General features: G+C 41.2%; 1 protein-coding gene across 1 annotated transcript in view; it reads right to left on the bottom strand.

Annotated features, from left to right (window-relative positions):
- Window positions 1-3201: 3201 nt before the first annotated feature.
- tgm1 (transglutaminase 1, K polypeptide) overlaps window positions 3202-23753 on the bottom strand; it is a 29460-nt gene continuing 8908 nt past the window's right edge. The window contains exons 2-14 of the mRNA XM_079587659.1: window positions 12692-12909; window positions 12300-12491; window positions 11878-12129; window positions 10901-11019; window positions 10623-10730; window positions 8952-9129; window positions 8732-8870; window positions 8352-8544; window positions 8109-8262; window positions 6806-7090; window positions 6557-6717; window positions 5782-5918; window positions 3202-4768 (exon numbers count right to left, since the gene is read on the bottom strand). Of these exons, the coding sequence (XP_079443785.1) occupies window positions 4624-4768; window positions 5782-5918; window positions 6557-6717; window positions 6806-7090; window positions 8109-8262; window positions 8352-8544; window positions 8732-8870; window positions 8952-9129; window positions 10623-10730; window positions 10901-11019; window positions 11878-12129; window positions 12300-12491; window positions 12692-12908 (2280 nt within the window). The 5' untranslated portion in view covers window position 12909 and the 3' untranslated portion in view covers window positions 3202-4623. The remainder of the gene's footprint in view (window positions 4769-5781; window positions 5919-6556; window positions 6718-6805; window positions 7091-8108; window positions 8263-8351; window positions 8545-8731; window positions 8871-8951; window positions 9130-10622; window positions 10731-10900; window positions 11020-11877; window positions 12130-12299; window positions 12492-12691; window positions 12910-23753) is intronic.

A 23753-nucleotide genomic window follows, 5' to 3' on the forward strand; every position in this document is an offset into this window, starting at 1 on the left:
GTTAAAGGTGGTGTACCTGCTGCTTTCTGGGTCCAGTTTCAGCTGCCAAAATCCATGCGAGGCGTCTAATTTGCTGAAGTACTTTGCACCGGCCATGTCACTCAGAATTTCCTCACGCTTGGGTATTTGATAATGTTCTCTTTTAATGTTCTCATTCAAATCTTTAGGATCTAGGCAGACACGTAGCTCAGGGGAGTTTCGTTTTTTTAACACATGTGATGGAATTGACCCAGCCTTTGGGCTCTTCCACTCGCTCGATGACTCCCATTTGTGTCATTCTGTTCAGTTCCTTCATAAGTCCTGCTTTAAGAGGTGCTGGCACTCTCCTTGGGGCATGCACTACAGGTTTAGCATCTTCCTTGAGCTGTATTTTATAAGTGTAAGGTAGTTTACCATGTCCTTTAAAGACAGACGCGTATTTTTTTTACAATACTTGTTCTACCTTCACTTTGTGTCAGCCTTTCGAGTTGATTTTCTATTTTTATGTTGTCACTGTTGATCTGGTAGATCCTCTTGACTAATCCAAGATCTTCAGATGCTTCGTCTCCAAGGATCGACTCGTGTCCACTCGGCACTACTGTAAACATCAAGTTGTGTTGTCTGCCTTTTGCAGTCACTTTGAGCCTACAACCACCCACTGTTTTTATTGGCTGATTGTTGTAAGCTTTTAATGATATTGCCTTGTCTGCAACTCTTTTTGGTTTCTCTGCAAGAGCTTTCAGATCATTTTCATTGATCAAGTTGGCTTTGGCTCCGGTGTCGATTTTGAAGGATATAGTGTCCCATTGACTAACAGAGGTGCAGTCCATTTGTCATCTTTTACTGCACGGACAGCATGCTCTGTGTCACTTGCATTTTGGGGCTGCACGTTGTTTTTCTCACACGACACCATTTTGATGAAAAATGTCTCGCTCAAATCATCACTGTCATCTGTGTCTTCCTGCACTGTGTGTATCTTTTTTCTGGTATAACACATTTTCGCGTAGTGATTTTGCTTTTTACACTTTGCACATGTTTTCCCAAATGCAGGGCATTGTCTCGGTCTGTGCGTTTCACCACACTTTTTACAGTCAAACTGTGTTTGATCATCGTCTCTTTTTTTGTCTTTTTGTTTGAACTTTGAACCGTGATTTTCCTTTAATTTTCACCACGTTCACGGACTCGCTTTCTTGGTCATATGGCGCCGCTTGAAAAGTAAGAGCATGTTGCTTTGCCAGCTCATTAGCTTGACATATTTTTATTGCACTTTCCAGTGTGAGATCCGCTTCCCTCAACATCTTTTCTCTTAGCTTCTTTTCATTTGTCCCAAATACAATCTGATCCCTTATCATTGAGTTTTTTAGATCACCAAAGTTGCAGGACTGAGCTTTTATTTTAAGATCGGTGAGATAATTATCAAAAGACTCACCAGGCTGTTGGAGACGAGAACGAAATACATATCTCTCGTAAGTTAAATTTTTCTTCGAAAGACAGTGTTCATCAAATTTCTTTGAAAACTTGTCTTTATCGTCGGGTTCACCAAATACAAAAGTGTTGAATACTTCAGTAGCCTCCGCTCCGGCAATGGTTAGCAAAATGGTTATTTTTCTTCTTCCGCGCGATGATCAACTCCGACCGTGGCAATGTAGAGCTGAAATTGTTACTTGAAGGTCCGCCAGTTCGCGTCCACATTCCCCGTCATTTTCAGTGGAGTTGGTGGTTTTACTGTGTCCATCTTGCATCAGTTCTTTTCTTGACCCCTGTGCTGGTACCATGTAATGTTCAGCCTTCTGTTATTCAAGAAGTCACGTATGAACTGTTATGCTGCTAGCTTTTGGTAGCTGCAAGCTATCTTTTATTTTATGGGCATCCACAACATCATGTCCAAAAACATAGTTCACTTGTTCAGCTGTTTTACAACATCAAACATCACACAGAAGGAAAGGCTATACTGCCACCTTGTGGTTACTTAACAGAATGCCTATCATTACAAGTGTGTATGCACTATAGTGCTGTTAAGGATTGCATACAACTCCATGTCTTAAATGGGCGAACTAACCCTTTAAAAGCGAAACTACTTTAAAAAAAAATGATTATATTGTTGCGGGCCAAACGTGGAATAGAAAGGATGTATTACTTTAATTATTAAAGTGCAATAACATAGTTGCAAGGTTGTGAATTTGTCAAGTATTTTTTGACGCATTCACCCCCATGTATATATATATACATACACATTTTGTTTACATAATGTGTGTATGTGTGTATATAGATATTCCCACATACTGCATATATGTATAAATATATGATATACATAAAATATATATAAATATAATAATATACAAACAAATATAATGTTAACAAAAACGTTTGTGTTAGATGCAATAAGTTGATTCGACAGCACAAACACACACACACACACACACACACACACACACACACACACACACACACCCTTCAGTGGTCTCGGGCATGACTGTCAGAATGAGGTTGAAACAGATCAACATGGCGAATTTCATTATTAAAACACTGTTAGAAAACTGGAGTGCACACCATTAAGATGACTCTTCATAATCCTTCACAATTTATTTCCTAATGTAAAATGTAAAACTTGCATTTTTGAAAAAAAGAAAAATTCACAGAGATCACACAGTACAAATTTTCAAAAAACTAAACAGGAATAAATAGGAATTACAGCCTGAATTTAAAAAAAAAAAAAAAACGAATGAAACCTATAATAGCATTGGTCTATTCTCACAAATCCATTTGTCTTTAAACAATATATACTGTAGTGTAGCACATGAGTCATGTGTAGGCTACTTGTGCAATATTTTAGGGTATGTTTTTCGTTTTTAGAGGATGCCAGAAGTGATGACTATGAATTGTTGTTGTATGGACTATGTGTTTAAATAAATATTTTGAATGAAAGATATGACTTACACACACAAAAGACACCGGATGCCACCTACTGGTGTAATGATGTAAACAAAAAAAAAACAAGTCACAAACAAATCCATAAATTAATGTTTTTAGTGAATTGAATCAAGTACAACGATTCTTCATTGAAATCTTTCATTTTCTTTAGGGTGTTGTGATGTGTAATGATAATACTATGTTATATATATATATATATATATATATATATATATATATATATATATATATTCTATTTTCAAATAAATGATATTCTCAATTGTTAAAGTAAGCCATTTAAAACATTAAGTTCAAGTTCAAGTTCAAGTTACTTTATTTATACCCGAAGGTAGATTTTGTTTGCAGTAGAGTCACACACCATCACATTTCACACATCATCACATTACCACACACCATCAAAAAGTTCTTATCGGTCAAAAATAAAATAATACATAAACATACATAAAAATTTGTATGTAAGATACAAGTAAAAAGGATTTAAATACATGGGTATGATTTGTTTGTAAAATAGATGCGCATAAAACTAGAGGAATAGAATAAGTACATACATATTGTATATTACAAAAAACAGAATGAACAATTGTGCAAAATGTAGCTATAACTTATTCCTCGATGTAATGGCTGCAGGAACAAAACTATTCTTGTACCTTTTTGCTTTACACCTGGGGATCATAAACCTACGCCCGGAGGGTAGAAGCTGGAACTCCGTGTGCTGTGAATGAGAACTGTCATATACAATTGAACTAGTTATGCGCTGTACCTGTTTTGTGTATAAGGTCTCCACGTTAGGCTGTTGCTCACCAATCCGCCTGCTAGACCACTTTACTATTTGGTTGAGTGAGTTTTTATTTTTCAAAGTGAGATTCCCAAACCAGGCTGCTAGTGCAAATGATAAAACTGACTCAATAAAAGCATGATAGAATAGGGTCATGATAGATTTATCAACCTGGAGTTTACTCAATTTCCTCAAACAAGACAGGCGCTGATGCCCTTTTTAACTACATTTAGTTGAAGGTGAGACGCCTCACACCATTCAACAAAATCATCGATGACTGGGCCGTGGCCTGTTCTTGGAGAAGGCTGACAATTACTGAGTCATCTGCGTATTTAATTATAGTCCTATTTTCCCACCTGCTCTGGCACATATTTGTGTACAGGATAAAAAGCAAAGGTGAGAGTACACATCCTTGTGGAGAGCCTGTTGATGAGCAGACTTTCTCAGAATAATTGCCATTCACTCTCACTCTTTGCGTCCTGTTTGTTAAAAAAATGAGGATCCAACCTACCAGGTTATTGCTCAAATCAAACTGTTCTTGCAGCCTTGTGGTTAAAATATGAGGTTGAATTGTATTAAAAGCTGAGGAGAAGTCAATAAATAAAAGCCTGGCATGTGAGCCATTGTTATCTAAATGCTTAAAAAGAAAATTAAGTAAAGTGACAGTGGCATCTTCCACCCCCCTACGGGGTCTGTACGCAAATTGCAGAGGGTCAAGTAAATGCTCCGGTTTTCTCAATATTTCAGAACTCACCAATTTTTCAAATACTTTCATCACTTCTGATGTGAGTGCCACTGGTCTAAAATCATTAAGGGTTTTAGTGGTGTTGTATGTGGACATGGCTAGGGAAAGATGTCCTGGATGGAGATCTTCCAGAAGAGATTCAGAGCCACTGAGGTCCGTGTGCAGCGCGGCTTTCTCCTCTTGAAGAGATTGTTCACAGTGCTTTGACGTCGATGTTGGCGACTCCATGCACCTGAGCGAGTTGACGGCAGTCGAGTGAAGCTAGAAGTTTCTGTGGCCCAGCCTCAGAGGGAATAAACTTCTCTGTCAATGTCACCGTGGCCAAGCTTTGTATATCTCTGAGAAAAAATATAAACAATAGAGAGAGTGAGAAAAAACATGGAAACATGGTTTTGAATTGATCTCATAGACTGCATATTTTTGCTAAATATTGTTGTAATGTTAAAGGACAATTCTGGTGAAAAATTAACTTGGGAGTAAAATAACACATGGTTACCGAGTCGATCGTTCTCTGGCGTGTTCATGATAATCGAATGTAAAGAAAAAGAGTTGTATGTATCTCTAAAAACAGATTAGCTTATAACGCTAGTATATGGGGCATATAATAGGTAAAAGTAAAGCGCCACGAATGCCGTGCTATGTTAGATTTCACAAACGTAATTCCTATCGACCAGCTCACTTAGCACGGCGTTCTGTTTTCCAAGATGGCTCCTGCCTGTATACGCGTAATGTACTGTCTTTATAAAGTATCTTCTTATTAAACTGCCTGTACACTTACAAAGTTCTCAATGCTTCGGTTTGCATGTAGGGACCCTCAATATGCTACCGTGTTAGTGTGAGGCTATTTTGAGCCTTGTTAGTGGTATTAACTGGCGATTTACTTTTACTTACTCTATGCCCCATAAACTAGCGTTATAGGCTAATCAGTTTTTAGAGATAAAACTCTTTACATTCGATTATCATGAAAACGCATCGATTCGGTAACCATGTGTTAATTACCCCTAGGTTAATTTTTCACCGGAATTGTCCTTTAAATCAGTTAGGCTGTGAAACGCTTATGAAATTGATACATTGTGTATGCTTTTGGAAATATAGTTTGCCTTTTTCGGTTTTACCATTACAGGAATACATTACATTTTTAAAAAATATTCAAATAGACAGTTATTTTAAATGGTAAAAATATTTCTGTTTTGCTGGTGAACATAAGAGAATTCTTTTAAAAACATTAAAAACTCTTACTGACCCCAACCTTTTGACTGATAGTTAATCTAACAACTGTGCAGTGAAAGCATTCACAGACCATAATGAGGACAACCACATCTTGATGTACGTTTGACATTGAGCATCTTACCCGTAGGAAACCTCCCTGACACTCTGCAACCCCAGTCCTTCAATGCGAAACTTCACGTTCTTCAGTGTGCGCTTAAGTGGGTTCTGGAAAACGATCGCAACCTTCAACTCTTTCCCAACTACAGCATCCCCATCAGGCTGAAAGGTAGAGGAGCTCACGTTTACAACAAGTGCCATGACATTAAGAGAGATCTCATAAAACCAATTATCCAAATAAAACCTAAAATTGGCTTTGCCTGTTCTAACCACACATATTAATCTCCATACACTGCAAAAAATGCTTTTCTTACTTAGTATTTTTGTTTTGTTTCCAGTCCAAATATCTAAAAATTCTTAAACCAAGAAGCGTTTACTAGAGAAGTAAAATGACATAAATTCTATTTTGTTTTAAGATAAAAAGAAAGTAATTTAAGTAATTTTTACTTAAAACGAGCAAAATTATCTGCCAATGGGGTAAGCAAAAAAATCTGAATTCGAATGGAAAACAAGAAAAAAAATCTTAATTAAAATGGAAACCAAGAATTTTTTGCTTACCCCATTGGCAGATAATTTTGCTCGTTTTAAGTAAAAATTACTTAAATTACTTTCTTTTTATCTTAAAACAAAATAGAATTTCTTATGTCATTTTACTTCTCTAGTAAACGCTTCTTGGTTTAAGAATTTTTAGATATTTGGACTGGAAACAAAACAAAAATACTAATTAAGAAAGTATTTTTTGCAGTGTATATACACGTGAATAATTTTAAGTTTAAAACAGAGAAGTCTTTTAAACTCACTTTGATGACTATGTCTGGTGTGCGCAGTCTGAAGCGAAACTGGGTAGCCAGAACCTGTTTGGTCTGTGTGACCCGTCCAGTGAGAGTGAGCATCAGCATGGCCTGGTCCACCAGATGGTCTTTATAGTGTTCGTAGGGCAGACACCACTCCACAGTGTCAACTATGATGAGTAAGAGCGAAAAATTAATCTCTAATTGGCATCATATTAATTAAACGCTGCATTATTGCACTCTGTTAAGGTCTCTCACCTTCATTGGGTTGGAGTTCGATGGGTATCTGGTCTTTCTTTACTGTAGATTTATACACCCCAGTATAGTACATAACAGCCACCTGGCTGTGCAGGTTGAAAGTGCGCTGTTCTGCACTTGTGTTCTTCACCGTGACGGCCAGTTTAGCGTCTGCACCAAGCTGAGGCTCTTCTCCGTCCATGGTGATCAGCACGGTGACGTCATCCGCACTGGAGACATCGTAGATCCCGGATTTAGAGCCGTACTGACAGGCTGTTTCCACAGCTATGCGTTCTTCCTCCGAATCTAAAACAAAGGAATAGTGATTTAATTCAAGTGTGCATTAAAAAAATGCATTTCATTCATACAAATACTTATAACTCTTTTATGGTGAGCATGTTTTTATTTTCTGAATTAAAATTCAAAATGACTTAAACACTTTTTTATGACAAGGCATGGTTAGCTCAGGGTGTGTCATGTGGAGCGACTTCCCAAAAACTGAATGAATGAATAATTTATGTTATATGCTAGAATAATTTTTTATTATATTTGTTAAAACATATAAAATAAAAAATAAAACTGTTAATGATTAAGGTATGTGCTCTTGCATGTATTCAAGGTGAAAAGGACTTGTTATTATTACTTTTTACTTATTGGTTACACCGCATGACATTTTCCGAGCCACTTAATTGTAACTTCTTGAAAATGGTGTAAAATATTTACTATGGAGAATAACACAGTATTATTACTTTTTACTATACTTACGTTTTGTTTTTTTACTTTATTTGAGTATTTTCTTTAGGAAACTAATATTGTTATTTCGAAGAAACCAACACGCTCTCGGAATGATGATAGCATGTCCGATTCAAATGAACGAGCTAATTGTTTTCAATGAACCCATTGATTCTGTTCACAAAGCGCACTGATTCATTTAGAAATTGGATTGATCAGTTCGTGAGTCAACACCTCCAGTCTCCTCCAGTTAACTCACTGATTCTTATTAAGCACATTAAAAATTAAGTAATTCTGTACTTTTACTCAATTTGAAAATTTGCACTTTTACTCGTACTTTTACTCAAGTACTTGATCATCCACCACTGATGAATACAAGTTTAAGATCTTCGCGCATGTGTTTTAAACTAGATTTAGATTTAAACTTGATAAGAATTCACAGTTGTGTGAAAGAACCTGAAAACATCTAAATGTTTTCCCCTTTATTACACCAGGAACATTCAACATTTCTCCACCCATCATCTATTCAGGGTTTATAATTGTCCGTTGGTTTCAGTTGACTACCTTTTTAATTAAAACAAAAACAGTTTACCTTCCGGGTATTTGTAGAGGTGCGTGATGTCTTCTCGTTCATCAGAGCCAACTGCTTTAGTGCTGATGCAGTGACCGACTGCGTTCTTCTTAACTTGGACGGGAGTGAAGGTGCCATCAGCAGTCCGCTGCCAGTAGACTTTATCACTGTTCACCTTGAACACAAAAAAAATAAAGAATGATTAGTAAGCCTCTTTGGGCCTCTTTTAAAAATGAAGTGATAAATCAGAAGTTTTAGGTATACCTCTGCAAATACAAATGGCGTGTCATGCTTGAGGTAAACTAGTCCATCCCGGACAGCTGCGACAGAAGCGGGACCACAGCGAAAAACGCCCTGACTGGTCTCTTGAGGCGTGGCATCTACTGCCTGCCACCCCCCCAAACCCGTGGGCAGATCTGGACGGGCCATCCAGCAGTCATTCCACACATGGAAGTTCCTGCAGAGACAAGACATTTGTATGTTTACTGCCATGTTTTGTTTGACGCTGATCCTATTACAGGTTTGAATGGTGCAGCATTTGGGAGTAAAACAGTAATAGGTTAAGCTAACATTACAGTGTACTCCGTACTTGTCTAGATTTGTTTAAAGTTGCTTAAAATATTGTAAATTAAATTTGAGCTTACCAGACAGAATCTTGATTAAGCTCCTCAATCGGCTCATAATTCTCATCTAAATACACATCTGTCGTCAAGGAAACATCTGTGTCGTGAGCAGAATCGAAGTTTGTAACGCTCCGGGTGGGAATCCCTAAACACCTCATCACTAAAAATGAGAAAGAGGTTTAATTGTTATGCTCAAATCAAATGGACATGTTCTCACACATTCTCAGACACATGCTCTTACCTGAGGTGGTGACCCCAGAGAAGACCCAGCACTGCCCGTATCTGACCGGTGTTCCTGCGTTCTCGTAGTACTGTCTCAGGATGTCGCTGCTGCCGTTCCAGAATGTGGGGGCCATGCCATTATCGTACGTACCTGACCAGTTGCCTATCACCACACCGTTGTCATCAGGAGAGTTAATCTGCCAAACGAAAAATTATTCTTCTATTGCATCTGGATATTTTTAATGTTTGAATTTATGCATAGTTCAGTCATGATAACTGATATTCTGCAAGTTGGTAGGAGCAGCCATTCGATCCATCTCAGTTGTGTGGGCCATGAGAATATCTTTAGCCCTCCTCCTCCCCAGCACCACCTGTCTCGGGCCCCATCCACACTACTGCATTTTCGTTTAGAAACGGAGACCTTTTGCTACGTTTGCACCTCCCGTCCAGACTACAACGGCAAAAACGAAGACCTAAAACGGAGAAGTTTGGAAACGTTTTGCGTTTTAGTGGAGACGGGTCAAAACGGAGGACTTTAGAAGCGATGACGCAGAAGCTCACGCTCGGCTCTATGATTGGGTGTCATCAGTCATGGCGTATCCTTCCCTGATTCGTCAGACACCCATCACATGACCCGTCCCCGGGAAGAAAACATACAAAACAGCCTGGACTACGTAACGTTAGTGACTACAACATGGATAACGAATTACAAGCGTTACTGACATTGATGTCTTTGCTAGCAGCTGTTGTGCAAATAAATTCTGCATTTTACAATCCTATAACTGCCTACATGCGCCTGTTTACACTGGCACGCGCATGCCCAGTGTTGGTGAATGGTCACGTGATCCGCGTTTTCAGTCGTTTTAATGTGGCCGGAGATCAATTCTAATACGCAGCTAAAACGCTGGTGTGGACGGAGATCGTATTCGTTTAAATTCTCAGTTTCTAAACTAAAACGCAGTAGTGTGGATGAGGCCTAGATCTGCTACTGGGTTCTCCCTAATTTACCTTGTAGCAGCAGCATGTTTCCAATCTAAGCCCATGCTCCACTCGTCACCATGATGGTAAAATTTAAGCTTGAGTTTTTTGAATAACCACGCATAAATAATATTCTCTCAAAAATGCAAACATGTTCATACATGTTGCTCACATATTATGATAGCCATGTTCGTGCTAAATAGAGTGTAATTACACCTTTGCCATTAATATGTTTATAAGCAACTGAAAAAAAAACAAATATCAGGGCATGTCAAAACATCTCAAGGACCCCAAAAACACCTTAGACCCCAGAGGGTTAATTTAGTGTTACCCTCTCTTTGGGTAATGCTGGGAAATAGAAATCTCAGCCCAGTTTCAGTTTGTCTAGAGAGAAAAAACTTTCATAACACTCAAAACAACGAAACAATTCAGATTATTTATCTGTTTTGTGGACTCAAAATAAAAAGAAAGTTCTAAATACTCTAAATAAAAGTTAATATGATTGAACCAATTTGTTTAATTTAAGTTTACTCTACTCAATAACCAATTACTCTTTTTGAGCATTAGTGTTTACAGTGAATGATAATGTGCATGAAAGATGTTGTTATAGACTGCAATAAGATAGGGGGCCTAGAGAAGAAAGTTGTCATTATAAGTTGACCCCAGTGGACAGAAATAATATGACTCCTTTAAAAGTTGCATTCAAACTCACCATTGCAGACAAAAGCCTGACCACATTGACAGGATCTCCCCATCCTGATGCTGGGGTCCCACTTTGCTCCAGCAAAAACAGACATGATGGAAGGATGCCCTTATCAAACTAAGATACAGAAGAATGTGTTTTATTTATTTATTGCATTTTATCTTTGAATTCAATGAAATATAATCCAATTTGAAATCTGTTTTTCTGCCATACGTTCAAGCTGAGAAGGAATCTATTAAGTTTTTTTGAAAACAATAGATATGTTCATATGGATGCATTGCTCTGACCTGGCCAAAATTCCACGGCCTGTCTCCGATCTGGTTGTCAGTTCCGTAATAGATTATTCCCATGTCATTTAAAACATACTCTTTCCTCTCTTCCTCATTATCCATGTACACAGAGTCGCCTAGAAGAGGAAGAGAAAGTGGATGAAGTTTCCATTTCCCAGCATATTGGAACGAGACAAAATTAAGTGGCACTGTCCACAAATGGGACAAAACAGGCTCTGAAACTAATACTCCTACTACTTCTTAATGACTTATTTGTCAATACATGATATATATTTGTCTTGATTATATACTTGATGTACTTATATTTATCTGTCCAAATCATGGATGTCACAATTAAAGACTTAATATAATCACACGTTATGAAGTTGTGCGCAAAATGTGGGACAGTATAATGGTAATTTGAATACGTTAAGAACTAAATTAACGTTCTAAATTAATTGAATATCAGTAGATTATGACAGTTATTGGATACAGATAAAAAGGTCAAGACATCTGAAGTGGGACAGGACAAAAATCCCAATTTTAAGTGGGACAGACATTTGATTAGTTTAAAATAGGGGTGTCCAATCCTGCTCCTGGAGAACCACTGTCCTGCAAAGTTTCACTCCAACCCCAATTAAACGCATCTGAACCAGCTACTAAACGTCTTACTAGAAACGTCAAGGCAAGTTTGTTGAGGCAAGCTGGAGCTAAACTCTACAGGACAGTGGCCCTCCAGGAGCAGGTTTGGACCCCTGGTTTAAAACAAGCTGCTTTAGGTTAACTTAATGTTAGGTAAAAGATATGTAATGGCTAACATATACAATAGATTTCAACAATAAACATGGAATTTGTGCTTGCATGTCTTTTAAAACTGTCACAGGACACTATTTGTGGAATGTGCCAGATAATATCACACTACTACAGTATTTTCATTATGTGTACTCCCTGATGTTATCTTCCCCCTATCTCTCTCACCCCGCCCTTGTTTTCACCTTCACACCAGGGGTTGAACAGCATGTAGATGTCATTGTCAGGGCTGTACGGAGACATGGCCTCGCCCGTTGAGGAATGTGTTGCAACACCGAGCCTGTATTTGCCAATAGCAGCAGTTGGCAGAGAGTTGACAGAAAGTTTGATTTTTTTGTCTTTCTGTTCAACTATCTTGGCCTCCCAGCAGTTATCCTGCAGATCCTCAACCAAAGGAACAATCACATGTGTGCCTTTGGACACATCTGGGAGATTACCTGAAAGACATATGCCCATACAAATGCTTTTTTAAGACCAAAACATAACCATGAGATGTGTACAAATCGAAGTTAAGTCTGTGAGATTTTTTAGTGTTGAAAGAAGTCTCTTATGCTCACCAAGGCTATACAGTGAATTGAACTAAGGGTTGTAATATGGCAAAACTGACCTAGCTTCAAATCTAAGTGAAGTTTATCTGTTTCCGAGTTGAAAGGTCTTGAGAGCTCGATCAACATCTGAAAGGTCTGGCCTCTGCGGATAATGAGGTTTTCGCTGCGGTAGCGATCTGTATGATGCTCAAGTCGGTTGGGTTCTTTGTTGGATTTGAGAAGGTCTATAGAACGCACTTCCAGTATGGTACCTGAAAGATAGAGAGACAGCTTGGATCTTGTGCATTTTATATTGAAGAAAGAAGAAGAAGAAGAAAGTCTCACAGGTTTGGGATGACTTGAGGATGAGTAAATGATAACTGAATGTTAATTATTATGTTAACAATCACTTTAATATTGGTTCAAGCTTTATATTTGGAGCCAAAGCACTCTCTCTGTCCCGTTAGGTTACCTGTCTCTGGCATTTCGGTGGTTTCTGTAGGTCCACCTGTGACGCCATCCCCTGTTGTCTTGCGGCGGCAGCAGCACTGACGAATCCATGTGCAACATGACCACTTCGTCTCTGGCTTCTTTAGCTTCACCTTCTCTGGATCCTCCGGTGGAAGAGTACCGGCTGGAAAGCGGCCAATGGCAGAACGATTCCTGATTGATAATGTGTCTACGGGCATACTTGGGAAGTAAAACAGAAAAATTGAGAACTTTTGAAAGATTCAGACAAGCCCTCTAAATACTAACACCATTAGTCTTACTAAGACTCTTTAATTTGTCCTTCAGCAAGAACCAATGAGGTTCATTCTCATGTTACGCAGCACGTTTGAGCTTCAGCAAGAACCAATGAGGTTCATTCTCATGTTACGCAGCACGTTTGAGCTTCTGCAAGAACCAATGAGGTTCATTCTCATGTTACGCAGCACGTTTGAGCTTCTGCAAGAACCAATGAGGTTCATTCTCATGTTACGCAGCACGTTTGAGCTTCTGCAAGAACCAATGAGGTTCATTCTCATGTTACGCAGCACGTTTGAGCTTCAGCAAGAACCAATGAGGTTCATTCTCGTGTTACGCAGCACGATTGAGCTTCAGCAAGAACCAATGAGGTTCATTCTCGTGTTACACAGCACGTTTGAGCTTCAGCAAGAACCAATGAGGTTCATTCTCGTGTTACGCAGCACATATGAGATTCAATCTCGTGTTACGCAGCACGTTTGAGCTTCAGCAAGAACCAATGAGGTTCATTCTCGTGTTACGCAGCACGTTTGAGCTTCTGCAAGAACCAATGAGGTTCATTCTCGTGTTAAACAGCACGTTAGAGCTTCAGCAAGAACCAATGAGGTTCATTCTCGTGTTACGCAGCACATATGAGATTCAATCTCGTGTTACGCAGCACGTTTGAGCTTCAGCAAGAACCAATGAGGTTCATTCTCGTGTTACGCAGCACGTTTGAGCTTCAGCAAGAACCAATGAGGTTCATTCTTGTGTTACGCAGCACGTTTGAGCTTCTGCAAGAACCAATGAGGTTCAATCTCGTGTTACACAGCACATATGAGATTCAATCTCGTGTTACGCAGCACGTTTGAGCTTCAGCAAGAACCAATGAGGTTCATTCTCGTGTTACGCAGCACGTTTGAGCTTCAGCAAGAACCAATGAGGTTCATTCTCGTGTTACGCAGCACGTTTGAGCTTCAGCAAGAACCAATGAGGTTCATTCTCGTGTTACGCAGCACGTTTGAGCTTCAGCAAGAACCAATGAGGTTCATTCTCATGTTACGCAGCACGTTTGAGCTTCAGCAAGAACCAATGAGGTTCATTCTCGTGTTACGCAGCACGTTTGAGCTTCTGCAAGAACCAATAAGGTTCATTGTCGTGATACGCAGCACGTTTGAGCTTCAGCAAGAACCAATGAGGTTCATTCTCGTGTTACGCAGCACGTTTAAGCTTCAGCAAGAACCAATGAGGTTCATTCTCATGTTACGCAGCACGTTTGAGCTTCAGCAAGAACCAATGAGGTTAAATCTCGTGTTACACAGTACGTTTGAGCTTCTGCAAGAACCAATGAGGTTCATTCTCGTGTTAGGCAGCAGGTTTGAGCTTCAGCAAGAACCAATGAGGTTCAATCTTGTGTTACGCAGCACGTTTGAGCTTCTGCAAGAACCAATGAGGTTCATTCTCGTGTTACGCAGTACGTTTGAGCTTCAGCAAGAACCAATGAGGTTCATTCTCGTGTTACGCAGCACGTTTGAGCTTCTGCAAGAACCAATGAGGTTCATTCTCGTGTTACGCAGTACGTTTGAGCTTCTGCAAGAACCAATGAGGTTAAATCTCATGTTACGCAGTACGTTTGAGCTTCAGCAAGAACCAATGAGGTTCATTCTCGTGTTACGCAGCACGTTTGAGCTTCAGCAAGAGCCAATGAGGTTCATTCTTGTGTTACGCAGCACGTTTGAGCTTCTGCAAGAACCAATGAGGTTCAATCTCGTGTTAGGCAGCACATATGAGATTCAATCTCGTGTTACGCAGCACGTTTGAGCTTCAGCAAGAACCAATGAGGTTCATTCTTGTGTTACGCAGCACGTTTGAGCTTCAGCAAGAACCAATGAGGTTCATTCTCGTGTTACGCAGCACATATGAGATTCATTCTCGTGTTACGCAGCACGTTTGAGCTTCTGCAAGAACCAATAAGGTTCATTGTCGTGATACGCAGCACGTTTAAGCTTCAGCAAGAACCAATGAGGTTCATTCTCGTGTTAGGCAGCAGGTTTGAGCTTCAGCAAGAACCAATAAGGTTCATTGTCGTGATACGCAGCACGTTTAAGCTTCAGCAAGAACCAATGAGGTTCATTCTCGTGTTAGGCAGCAGGTTTGAGCTTCAGCAAGAACCAATGAGGTTCAATCTTGTGATACGCAGCACGTTTAAGCTTCTGCAAGAACCAATAAGGTTCATTGTCGTGATACGCAGCACGTTTAAGCTTCAGCAAGAACCAATGAGGTTCATTCTCGTGTTAGGCAGCAGGTTTGAGCTTCAGCAAGAACCAATGAGGTTCAATCTTGTGTTACGCAGCACGTTTGAGCTTCTGCAAGAACCAATGAGGTTCATTCTCGTGTTACGCAGTACGTTTGAGCTTCAGCAAGAACCAATGAGGTTCATTCTCGTGTTACGCAGCACGTTTGAGCTTCTGCAAGAACCAATGAGGTTCATTCTCGTGTTACGCAGTACGTTTGAGCTTCTGCAAGAACCAATGAGGTTAAATCTCATGTTACGCAGTACGTTTGAGCTTCAGCAAGAACCAATGAGGTTCATTCTCGTGTTACGCAGCACGTTTGAGCTTCAGCAAGAGCCAATGAGGTTCATTCTTGTGTTACGCAGCACGTTTGAGCTTCTGCAAGAACCAATGAGGTTCAATCTCGTGTTAGGCAGCACATATGAGATTCAATCTCGTGTTACGCAGCACGTTTGAGCTTCAGCAAGAACCAATGAGGTTCATTCTTGTGTTACGCAGCACGTTTGAGCTTCAGCAAGAACCAATGAGGTTCATTCTCGTGTTACGCAGCACATATGAGATTCATTCTCGTGTTACGCAGCACGTTTGAGCTTCTGCAAGAACCAATAAGGTTCATTGTCGTGATACGCAGCACGTTTGAGCTTCAGCAAGAACCAATGAGGTTCATTCTCGTGTTACGCAGCACGTTTAAGCTTCAGCAAGAACCAATGAGGTTCATTCTCATGTTACGCAGCACGTTTGAGCTTCAGCAAGAACCAATGAGGTTAAATCTCGTGTTACGCAGTACGTTTGAGCTTCTGCAAGAACCAATGAGGTTCATTCTCGTGTTAGGCAGCAGGTTTGAGCTTCAGCAAGAACCAATGAGGTTCAATCTTGTGTTACGCAGCACGTTTGAGCTTCTGCAAGAACCAATGAGGTTCATTCTCGTGTTACGCAGTACGTTTGAGCTTCAGCAAGAACCAATGAGGTTCATTCTCGTGTTACGCAGCACGTTTGAGCTTCTGCAAGAACCAATGAGGTTCATTCTCGTGTTACGCAGTACGTTTGAGCTTCTGCAAGAACCAATGAGGTTAAATCTCATGTTACGCAGTACGTTTGAGCTTCAGCAAGAACCAATGAGGTTCATTCTCGTGTTACGCAGCACGTTTGAGCTTCAGCAAGAGCCAATGAGGTTCATTCTCGTGGTTCATTGTCGTGATACGCAGAACGTTTGAGCTTCGGCATGAACCTAAGAGGTTCATTTTTGTGTTAGGCAGAACGTTTGAGCTTCTGCAAGAACCAATGGGGTTCATTCTCGTGTTACACAGCACTTTGAGCTTCTGCAAGAACCAATGAGGTTCATTCTCGTGTTACGCAGCACGTTTGAGCTTCAGCAAGAACCAATGAGGTTCATTCTCGTGTTAGGCAGCACGTTTGAGCCTCTGCAAGAACCAATGAGGTTCATTTTCGTGTTACGCAGCACGTTTGATCTTCAGCAAGAACCAATGAGGTTCAATCTCGTGTTAGGGAGCACGTTTGAGCTTCAGCAAGAACCAATGAGGTTCATTCTCATGTTACGCAGCACGTTTGAGCTTCTGCCAGGACCAATGAGGTTCATTCTCATGTTACGCAGCACGTTTGAGCTTCAGCAAGAACCAATGAGGTTCATTCTCATGTTACGCAGCACGTTTGAGCTTCTGCAAGAACCAATAAGGTTCATTTTCGTGTTACGCAGCACTTTTGAGCTTCAGCAAGAACCAATGAGGTTCATTCTCATGTTACGCAGCACTTTTGAGCTTCTGCAAGAACCAATGTTATTCATTTTCGTGTTACGCAGCACGTTTGAGCTTCTGCACGTTTGAGCTTCTGCAAGAACCAATGAGGTTCATTTTCGTTTTATGCAGCACGTTTGAGCTTCTGCACGTTTGAGCTTCTGCAAGAACCAATGAGGTTCATTCTCGTGTTACGCAGCACGTTTGAGCTTCTGCAAGAACCAATGAGGTTCATTCTCGTGTTACGCAGCACGTTTAAGCTTCTGCAAGAACCAATGAGGTTCATTCTCGTGTTACGCAGCACGTTTAAGCTTCAGCAAGAACCAATGAGGTTCAATCTTGTGTTACGCAGCACGTTTGAGCTTCAGCAAGAACCAATGAGGTTCAATCTTGTGTTACGCAGCACGTTTAAGCTTCAGCAAGAACCAATGAGGTTCAATCTTGTGTTACGCAGTACGTTTGAGCCTCTGCAAGAACCAATAAGGTTCATTGTCGTGATACGCAGCACGTTTGAGCTTCTGCAAGAACCAATAAGGTTCATTCTCGTGTTACGCAGCACGTTTAAGCTTCAGCAAGAACCAATGAGGTTAAATCTCATGTTACGCAGTACGTTTGAGCTTCAGCAAGAACCAATGAGGTTAAATCTCATGTTACGCAGTACGTTTGAGCTTCTGCAAGAACCAATGAGGTTCTATCTCGTGTTAGGCAGCACGTTTGAGCTTCTGCAAGAACCAATGAGGTTCATTGTCGTGATACGCAGCACGTTTGAGCTTCTGCAAGAACCAATGAGGCTCATTTTCGTGTTACGCAGCACGTTTGAGCTTCTGCAAGAACCAATGGGGTTCATTCTCGTGTTACGCAGCACGTTTGAGCTTCAGCAAGAACCAATGAGGTTCATTCTCGTGTTAGGCAGCACGTTTGAGCCTCTGCAAGAACCAATGAGGTTAATTTTCGTGATAAGCCGCACGTTTGATCTTCAGCAAGAACCAATGAGGTTCATTCTCGTGTTACGCAGCACGTTTGAGCTTTTGCAAGAACCAATGAGGTTCATTCTCGTGTTACGCAGCAAGTTTGAGCTTCTGCAAGAACCAATGAGGTTCATTTTCGTGTTATGCAGCACGTTTGAGCTTCTGCAAGAACCAATGAGGTTCATTTTCGTGTTTCGCAGCACGTTTGAGCTTCTGCAAGAACCAATGAGGTTCATTTTCGTGTTACGCAGAACGTTTGAGCTTCGGCAAGAACCAATGGGGTTCATTCTCGTGTTACGCAGCACGTTTGAGCTTCAGCAAGAACCAATGAGGTTCATTTTCGTGTTTCGCAGCACGTTTGAGCTTCTGCAAGAACCAATGAGGTTCATTTTCGTGTTACGCAGAACGTTTGAGCTTCGGCAAGAACCAATGAGGTTCATTCTCGTGTTACGCAGCACGTTTGAGCTTCAAAAAGAACCAATGAGGTTCATTCTCATGTTACGCAGCACGTTTGAGCTTCTGCAAGAACCAATGAGGTTCATTTTCGTGTTATGCAGCACGTTTGAGCTTCTGCAAGAACCAATGAGGTTCATTTTCGTGTTACGCAGCACGTTTGAGCTTCTGCAAGAACCAATGAGGTTCAATCTCATGTTACGCAGCACGTTTGAGCTTCTGCAAGAACCAATGAGGTTCAATCTCATGTTACGCAGCACGTTTGAGCTTCTGCAAGAACAAATGAGGTTCATTCTCGTGTTACGCAGCACTTTTGAGATTCTGCAAGAACCAATGAGGTTCATTCTCGTGTTACGCAGCACGTTTGAGCTTCTGCAAGAACCAATGAGGTTCATTCTCGTGTTACGCAGCACGTTTGAGCTTCTGCAAGAACCAATGAGGTTCATTCTCGTGTTACGCAGCACGTTTGAGCTTCAGCAAGAACCAATGAGGTTCATTCTCGTGTTAGGCAGCACGTTTGAGCTTCTGCAAGAACCAATGAGGTTCATTCTCGTGTTAGGCAGCACGTTTGAGCTTCTGCAAGAACCAATGAGGTTCATTCTCGTGTTACGCAGCACGTTTGAGCTTTTGCAAGAACCAATGAGGTTCATTCTCGTGTTACGTAGCAAGTTTGAGCTTCTGCAAGAACCAATGAGGTTCATTCTCATGTTACGTAGCAAGTTTGAGCTTCTGCAAGAACCAATGAGGTTTATTCTCGTGTTACGCAGCACATTTGAGCTTCTGCAAGAACCAATGAGGTTCATTCTCGTGTTACGTAGCACGTTTGAGCTTTTGCAAGAACCAATGAGGTTCATTCTCGTGTTACGTAGCAAGTTTGAGCTTCTGCAAGAACCAATGAGGTTCATTCTCATGTTACGTAGCAAGTTTGAGCTTCTGCAAGAACCAATAAGGTTCATTTTCGTGTTACGTAGCAAGTTTGAGCTTCTGCAAGAACCAATGAGGTTCATTCTCGTGTTACGTAGCAAGTTTGAGCTTCTGCAAGAACCAATGAGGTTCATTCTCGTGTTACGCAGCACGCTTGAGCTTCTGCAAGAACCAATAAGGTTCATTTTCGTGTTACACAGCACGTTTGAGCTTCTGCAAGAACCAATGAGGTTCATTCTCATGTTACGTAGCAACTTTGAGCTTCTGCAAGAACCAATGAGGTTTATTCTCGTGTTACGCAGCACGTTTGAGCTTCTGCAAGAACCAATGAGGTTCATTCTCGTGTTACGTAGCAAGTTTGAGCTTCTGCAAGAACCAATGAGGTTCATTCTCGTGTTACGCAGCACGCTTGAGCTTCTGCAAGAACCAATAAGGTTCATTTTCGTGTTACGTAGCACGTTTGAGCTTCTGCAAGAACCAATGAGGTTCATTCTCATGTTACGTAGCAACTTTGAGCTTCTGCAAGAACCAATGAGGTTTATTCTCGTGTTACGCAGCACATTTGAGCTTCTGCAAGAACCAATGAGGTTCATTCTCGTGTTACGTAGCACGTTTGAGCTTCTGCAAGAACCAATGAGGTTCATTCTCGTGTTACGCAGCACGTTTGAGCTTCTGCAAGAACCAATAAGGTTCATTTTCGTGTTACGTAGCACGTTTGAGCTTCTGCAAGAACCAATGAGGTTCATTCTCGTGTTACGCAGCACGTTTGAGCTTCTGCAAGAACCAATGAGGTTTATTCTCGTGTTACGCAGCACGTTTGAGCTTCTGCAAGAACCAATGAGGTTCATTCTCGTGTTACGTAGCAAGTTTGAGCTTCTGCAAGAACCAATGAGGTTCATTCTCGTGTTACGCAGCACGCTTGAGCTTCTGCAAGAACCAATAAGGTTCATTTTCGTGTTACACAGCACGTTTGAGCTTCTGCAAGAACCAATGAGGTTCATTCTCATGTTACGTAGCAACTTTGAGCTTCTGCAAGAACCAATGAGGTTTATTCTCGTGTTACGCAGCACGTTTGAGCTTCTGCAAGAACCAATGAGGTTCATTCTCGTGTTACGTAGCACGTTTGAGCTTCTGCAAGAACCAATGAGGTTCATTCTCATGTTACGCAGCACGTTTGAGCTTCAGCAAGAACCAATGAGGTTAATTCTCATGTTACGTAGCAACTTTGAGCTTCTGCAAGAACCAATGAGGTTTATTCTCGTGTTACGCAGCACGTTTGAGCTTCTGCAAGAACCAATGAGGTTCATTCTCGTGTTACGTAGCAAGTTTGAGCTTCTGCAAGAACCAATTAGGTTCATTCTCGTGTTACGTAGCAAGTTTGAGCTTCTGCAAGAACCAATGAGGTTCATTCTCGTGTTACGTAGCAAGTTTGAGCTTCTGCAAGAACCAATGAGGTTCATTCTCGTGTTACGTAGCAAGTTTGAGCTTCTGCAAGAACCAATGAGGTTCATTCTCATGTTACGCAGCACTTTTGAGATTCTGCAAGAACCAATGAGGTTCATTCTCGTGTTACGCAGCACGTTTGAGCTTCTGCAAGAACCAATGAGGTTCATTCTCGTGTTACGCAGCACGTTTGAGCTTCTGCAAGAACCAATGAGGTTCATTCTCGTGTTAGGCAGCACGTTTGAGCTTCTGCAAGAACCAATGAGGTTCATTCTCGTGTTACGCAGCATGTTTGCGCTTCTGCAAGAACCAATGAGGTTCATTCTCGTGTTACGCAGCACGTTTGAGCTTCTGCAAGAACCAATGAGGTTCATTCTCGTGTTACGCAGCACATTTGAGCTTCTGCAAGAACCAATGAGGTTCATTCTCGTGTTACGCAGCACGTTTGAGCTTCAGCAAGAACCAATGAGGTTCATTCTCGTGTTACACAGCACGTTTGAGCTTCTGCATGAACCAATGAGGTTCATTCTCGTGTTACGCAGCACGTTTGAGCTTTTGCAAGAACCAATGAGGTTCATTCTCGTGTTACGTAGCAAGTTTGAGCTTCTGCAAGAACCAATGAGGTTCATTCTCATGTTACGTAGCAAGTTTGAGCTTCTGCAAGAACCACTGAGGTTCATTCTCATGTTACGTAGCAAGTTTGAGCTTCTGCAAGAACCAATGAGGTTCATTCTCGTGTTACGTAGCAAGTTTGAGCTTCTGCAAGAACCAATGAGGTTCATTCTCATGTTACGCAGCACGCTTGAGCTTCTGCAAGAACCAATAAGGTTCATTTTCGTGTTACACAGCACGATTGAGCTTCAGCAAGAACCAATGAGGTTCATTCTCATGTTACGCAGCACGTTTGAGCTTCTGCAAGAACCAATGAGGTTCATTCTCATGTTACGCAGCACGTTTGAGCTTCTGCAAGAACCAATGAGGTTCATTCTCATGTTACGCAGCACGTTTGAGCTTCAGCAAGAACCAATGAGGTTCATTCTCATGTTACGCAGCACGTTTGAGCTTCTGCAAGAACCAATGAGGTTCATTCTCGTGTTACGTAGCAAGTTTGAGCTTCTGCAAGAACCAATGAGGTTTATTCTCGTGTTACGCAGCACGTTTGAGCTTCTGCAAGAACCAATGAGGTTCATTCTCGTGTTACGTAGCAAGTTTGAGCTTCTGCAAGAACCAATTAGGTTCATTCTCATGTTACGCAGCACGTTTGAGCTTCTGCAAGAACCAATGAGGTTCATTCTCGTGTTACGTAGCACGTTTGAGCTTTTGCAAGAACCAATGAGGTTCATTCTCGTGTTACGTAGCACGTTTGAGCTTTTGCAAGAACCAATGAGGTTCATTCTCGTGTTACGTAGCAAGTTTGAGCTTCTGCAAGAACCAATTAGGTTCATTCTCGTGTTACGTAGCAAGTTTGAGCTTCTGCAAGAACCAATGAGGTTCATTCTCGTGTTACGTAGCAAGTTTGAGCTTCTGCAAGAACCAATGAGGTTCATTCTCATGTTACGCAGCACGTTTGAGCTTCTGCAAGAACCAATGAGGTTCATTCTCGTGTTACGCAGCACGTTTAAGCTTCTGCAAGAACCAATGAGGTTCATTCTCGTGTTACGCAGCACGTTTGAGCTTCTGCAAGAACCAATGAGGTTCATTCTCGTGTTACGCAGCACGTTTAAGCTTCTGCAAGAACCAATGAGGTTCATTCTCGTGTTACGCAGTACGTTTGAGCTTCAGCAAGAACCAATGAGGTTCATTCTCGTGTTACGCAGCACGTTTGAGCTTCTGCAAGAACCAATGAGGTTCATTCTCGTGTTACGCAGTACGTTTGAGCTTCTGCAAGAACCAATGAGGTTAAATCTCATGTTACGCAGTACGTTTGAGCTTCAGCAAGAACCAATGAGGTTCATTCTCGTGTTACGCAGCACGTTTGAGCTTCAGCAAGAGCCAATGAGGTTCATTCTCGTGGTTCATTGTCGTGATACGCAGAACGTTTGAGCTTCGGCATGAACCTAAGAGGTTCATTTTTGTGTTAGGCAGAACGTTTGAGCTTCTGCAAGAACCAATGAGGTTCATTCTCATGTTACGCAGCACGTTTGAGCTTCTGCAAGAACCAATGAGGTTCATTCTCATGTTACGTAGCAACTTTGAGCTTCTGCAAGAACCAATGAGGTTTATTCTCGTGTTACGCAGCACGTTTGAGCTTCTGCAAGAACCAATGAGGTTCATTCTCGTGTTACGTAGCAAGTTTGAGCTTCTGCAAGAACCAATGAGGTTCATTCTCGTGTTACGCAGCACGCTTGAGCTTCTGCAAGAACCAATAAGGTTCATTTTCGTGTTACGTAGCACGTTTGAGCTTCTGCAAGAACCAATGAGGTTCATTCTCATGTTACGTAGCAACTTTGAGCTTCTGCAAGAACCAATGAGGTTTATTCTCGTGTTACGCAGCACGTTTGAGCTTCTGCAAGAACCAATGAGGTTCATTCTCGTGTTACGTAGCACGTTTGAGCTTCTGCAAGAACCAATGAGGTTCATTCTCGTGTTACGCAGCACGTTTGAGCTTCTGCAAGAACCAATAAGGTTCATTTTCGTGTTACGTAGCACGTTTGAGCTTCTGCAAGAACCAATGAGGTTCATTCTCGTGTTACGCAGCACGTTTGAGCTTCTGCAAGAACCAATGAGGTTTATTCTCGTGTTACGCAGCACGTTTGAGCTTCTGCAAGAACCAATGAGGTTCATTCTCGTGTTACGTAGCAAGTTTGAGCTTCTGCAAGAACCAATGAGGTTCATTCTCGTGTTACGCAGCACGCTTGAGCTTCTGCAAGAACCAATAAGGTTCATTTTCGTGTTACACAGCACGTTTGAGCTTCTGCAAGAACCAATGAGGTTCATTCTCATGTTACGTAGCAACTTTGAGCTTCTGCAAGAACCAA

The sequence above is a fragment of the Phoxinus phoxinus genome, assembly GCF_949152265.1.
Source record: "Phoxinus phoxinus genome assembly, chromosome: 18".
NCBI lineage: Eukaryota > Metazoa > Chordata > Actinopteri > Cypriniformes > Leuciscidae > Phoxinus > Phoxinus phoxinus.